Below are 3,519 nucleotides of genomic sequence, written 5' to 3' on the forward strand. Positions count from 1 at the left end.
CATCATTTTAATGAGACATGGAAACTCGTCATTACAATGTAATAGGGGAAACGCTTTGACAGACGAAGTGGGAACAACTGGGAGAGTGAAGGATGGAGGGTCAGGAACAGGGGCATACGAGTTGGGGCTTACAGGTTGGGGAGGTGTTTCCAGGTGGAAAGGAAGGAAAGACTGAGCGGAGAGCCCTAAGTACTGAAGACGATTGGGAAGGTAACACACCTCTTGAGAAGGGCATGCAGCAGCCATACCTCTCATCCGCCACGGTCAGCAAGCCTATTGTGTTTCCTGGAGTGAGCTGGGCCATCAAGATGGGTGGTGCCCTCCTGCTGGAGGTGAGTGGCTGGGTGGAATCCCTGCCCCGAGGCCTGGCAGCAACGCCCCTCCGCGCCTGCTGAGCCCCACGCTCTCGCTTCCCTGTGCGCGAAATAAGTCCCAGGGCCAACGTAGCCTCCCCACCCAGTACTTCCGGGGGCGCCAAAAAACGACTTGCCCTGACCCGCAGCGTTGATGCAGCGCGCAAGCGCAGTCACCTCCTGGACGCGGCCGGTGTGAAGTTTCACACCCAAGAGGATGAAGGGCACCCACCTGGCTTAAGAGAACGACTCCCAGGTAAAGGGCCAGACCCAGGCGAGGAGTGGGCACAGGGCCAGAGGTGCCCTGTACACTCAGAGCTCTCCCTCTGAGCACCTTGCCTTGCTTGGTTCTCCTGGGCCGCAGGCCACTACCCAGCTCTCTGGGGTTCTGCTGCCTGTTCCTCGCCAGGTCTTTCCCCCAGCAACGCCTTTCCTCTTCCTTCTCCAGCCTGAGTCCTCCTCCCCCTCTCCCCACTGCCCCACCCCTAAGGGACAGAAGTTGGGTGCTTTGAGAGCAGGAGACTGGAGGGAAGAAGCAAGTCCGGGCCTAGCTGCAAGCACTCCCCGACCCCCGCCAGGCTCTTGGATACCTGACTTCTGTTAGGCCGCACACGGTTTGGTCTGAAGTGTTTCTCTCTTAATAGTTGTGGATCTTTCCGATTCCTGATCCAGTGTGTTCAGGCTGGGGCCGTCCTGGTTTTTCAAACCCAGCAGTGAGCTTGGACAGATCCAGAGCTGTCTACTCCAGGTAATAGGAGCTCTAGGCAAAATCAGACTCTTCTCATGGCTTAGACATTTCCTTGCTGATAGCTCCTCTAGGATGTGGGTTGTCTGGAGGTCTGTGTAGCTGGAGGATGCTGGGAAATGTGAGAAGATGTTTCCTCCTTAAAATTTGAATCTTTCTGACCACCTGAATTCTTCTGCTAGTCTCAGATCCCACTCACTGTTATCCTCGACCTTCTGTCATCATTTACCTGCCTAATCCCTGAAGGTAGTGAGTTTCCTGTCACTGGAAGTCCACTTTTCCATGCCCTTACTTGTGGGAGTTCTCACAGATGCTGCTTCTCCTCTGGCTCAGATCATGTCTAACGTGAATGAAGCAGCTCGTCGGCTGTCCAAGAGTGGGACAGGCCTCTATGCAGTGCTGGAGCTTAAGAAGGGTGCCTCACCTGAAGACATCAAAAAGTCCTACAGGTTCAGACCTCAGCCCTTTATTAATCCTTGGAATTTCCCCCTTAAACCTTTGTCTTTCTGTATCTGTTTTGCTTCCCGACTTTTTTGTGGGGGAGGTGGGGGAGAGGAAGTCTCCCTCTGTTGCAGAGCAGAGACAGAGACTGTTGAGAGTGCAGTGGCGTGATCTTGGCTCACTGCAACCTCCACCTCCTGAGTTCAAGTGATTCTCCTGCCTCAGCCTCCGGGGTAGCTGGGATTATAGGCACCTGCCACCACCCCTGGTTAATTTTTTTCATTTTTAGTAGAGATGGGGTTTCACCATGTTGTCCAGGCTGGTTTCGAACTCCTCACCTTGTGGTCTGTCTGCCTCGGCCTCCCAAAGTGCTGGGATCACAGGCATGAACCATTGCGCCCGGCCCTATGACCCATGTTTAAGGCCCAACAAGCCTTCACTTTGGGGCCAAATGGGGCCATCACCCTCTTCATTATGGTATGGGAAGGAGGGAAGGACTTTAGACCTTGGATGCTTGCCTCCATCCTTTGTACCACATCTCATGCATTCCTTCTATACTCTATAGAGACTAATCCCTGTCATTCATTCTAACCCTCCTTCCCCAGACATTTCCCATTGCTTCCCCACCCTCCTTTTGGGTATTGCCTGGGTAGGAAACTGGCCTTGCGGTATCATCCCGACAAGAATCCAGGGGATGCTCAAGCAGCAGAAATATTCAAAGAGATCAACACAGCTCACGCCATACTGAGCGACTCTAAGAAGCGGAAAATTTACGACCGGCATGGCTCGTTGGGAATATATCTGTATGATCACTTTGGTGAAGAAGGCGTCAGATACTATTTTATTATGAATAGTTGTTGGTTCAAGGTACACAATTCTCCAGCCTTCTTTAAGAATAAGGAAAGAAGGGTGACCTTCCTCTTCTTAGGACAAATGCTTCTGTTGTCTCATTTTCTGGGTGCCAGGAGGATTGAGGGAGGGAAGCTTGAACAGTCATATAGAAAACTGCTGGACTGAGGCCATTCTCGCCTACCTTTTAGACACTTGTCATCCTGTGTACACTGCTCACTTGTTGCTGTTGCTGTTGTTGCTGCTGTTTTTGCTGTGGAACACTTAAACCACCACCTGAGCAGGATAGTGGGAGAAAATATCAGCAGAATGTCCAGAGTCAGCCTCCAAGGTCAGGTGAGAGCTGTAGGCAGGGACTATGAGGTAAGAAATATCTGGATTGAGAATGAAAGAAATGGTTGGGGCTGGGCATGATGACTCACACCTGTATCCCAGCACTTTGGGAGGCCGAGGCAGGTGGATCACCTGAGGTCAGGAATTTGAGACCAGCCTGGCCAACATGGCGAAACCACATCTCTACTAAAAATACAAAAATTAGCCAGGCGTGGTGGCTCACACCTGTAGTCCCAGTTACTTGGGAGGCTGAGGCAGGAGAATCGCCTGAACTCAGAAGACAGAGATTGCAGTGAGCCAAGATCGTGCCATTGCATTCCAGCCTGGGAAACAGAGTGAGACTCTGTCTCAAAAGAAAATAAAAAAGAAAGAAATGGTTGGGAGTAAGAAAGACCTACGAAAATGGCAGGTTAACCCCTAAATATGACAATTTCAAGTCTGGCACTGGGACAAAGTGAAGAAAAAAAGATCAATATGTGTTTGTGCACCTTACACGACAAACTGACAGTTTGAATGTAGTGTTATCATCTCCTGTTAAGCTAAGGAATGGGGTGGGAGAGTATGTCTAGAAAATACAGCAGGTGAAACATATTTCAGCATGCAATTTGTTGCTGTTGAGACGGAATCTCAGTCTGTTGTCCAGGCTGGAGTGCAGAGGTGTGACCTCAGCTCATGGCAACCTCCACCTCCCAGGTTCAAGCAGTCTACTCAGATGATCCACCTACTTTGGCCTCCCAAAGCGCTGGGATTACAGGTGTGAGCCACTGTGCCCAGCAGGATGCAATTTTTTCCATCTAC

General features: G+C 51.0%; 1 protein-coding gene across 1 annotated transcript; it reads left to right on the forward strand.

The window, feature by feature from the left end:
* The first annotated feature begins 448 nt into the window (after positions 1-448).
* On the forward strand, positions 449-2,821 carry DNAJC5G (DnaJ heat shock protein family (Hsp40) member C5 gamma). Its single transcript, XM_032301313.1, has 3 exons — positions 449-1,547; positions 2,145-2,406; positions 2,580-2,821. Exons 1-3 carry the CDS (start codon positions 1,381-1,383, stop codon positions 2,748-2,750), a joined length of 600 nt encoding a protein of 199 aa, XP_032157204.1. The 5' UTR covers positions 449-1,380; the 3' UTR covers positions 2,751-2,821.
* Positions 2,822-3,519: the final 698 nt, after the last annotated feature.

Source organism: Sapajus apella, unplaced genomic scaffold, assembly GCF_009761245.1.
Source record: "Sapajus apella isolate SASKATOON/1434 unplaced genomic scaffold, GSC_monkey_1.0 scaffold44, whole genome shotgun sequence".
In the NCBI taxonomy this organism is placed as follows: domain Eukaryota; kingdom Metazoa; phylum Chordata; class Mammalia; order Primates; family Cebidae; genus Sapajus; species Sapajus apella.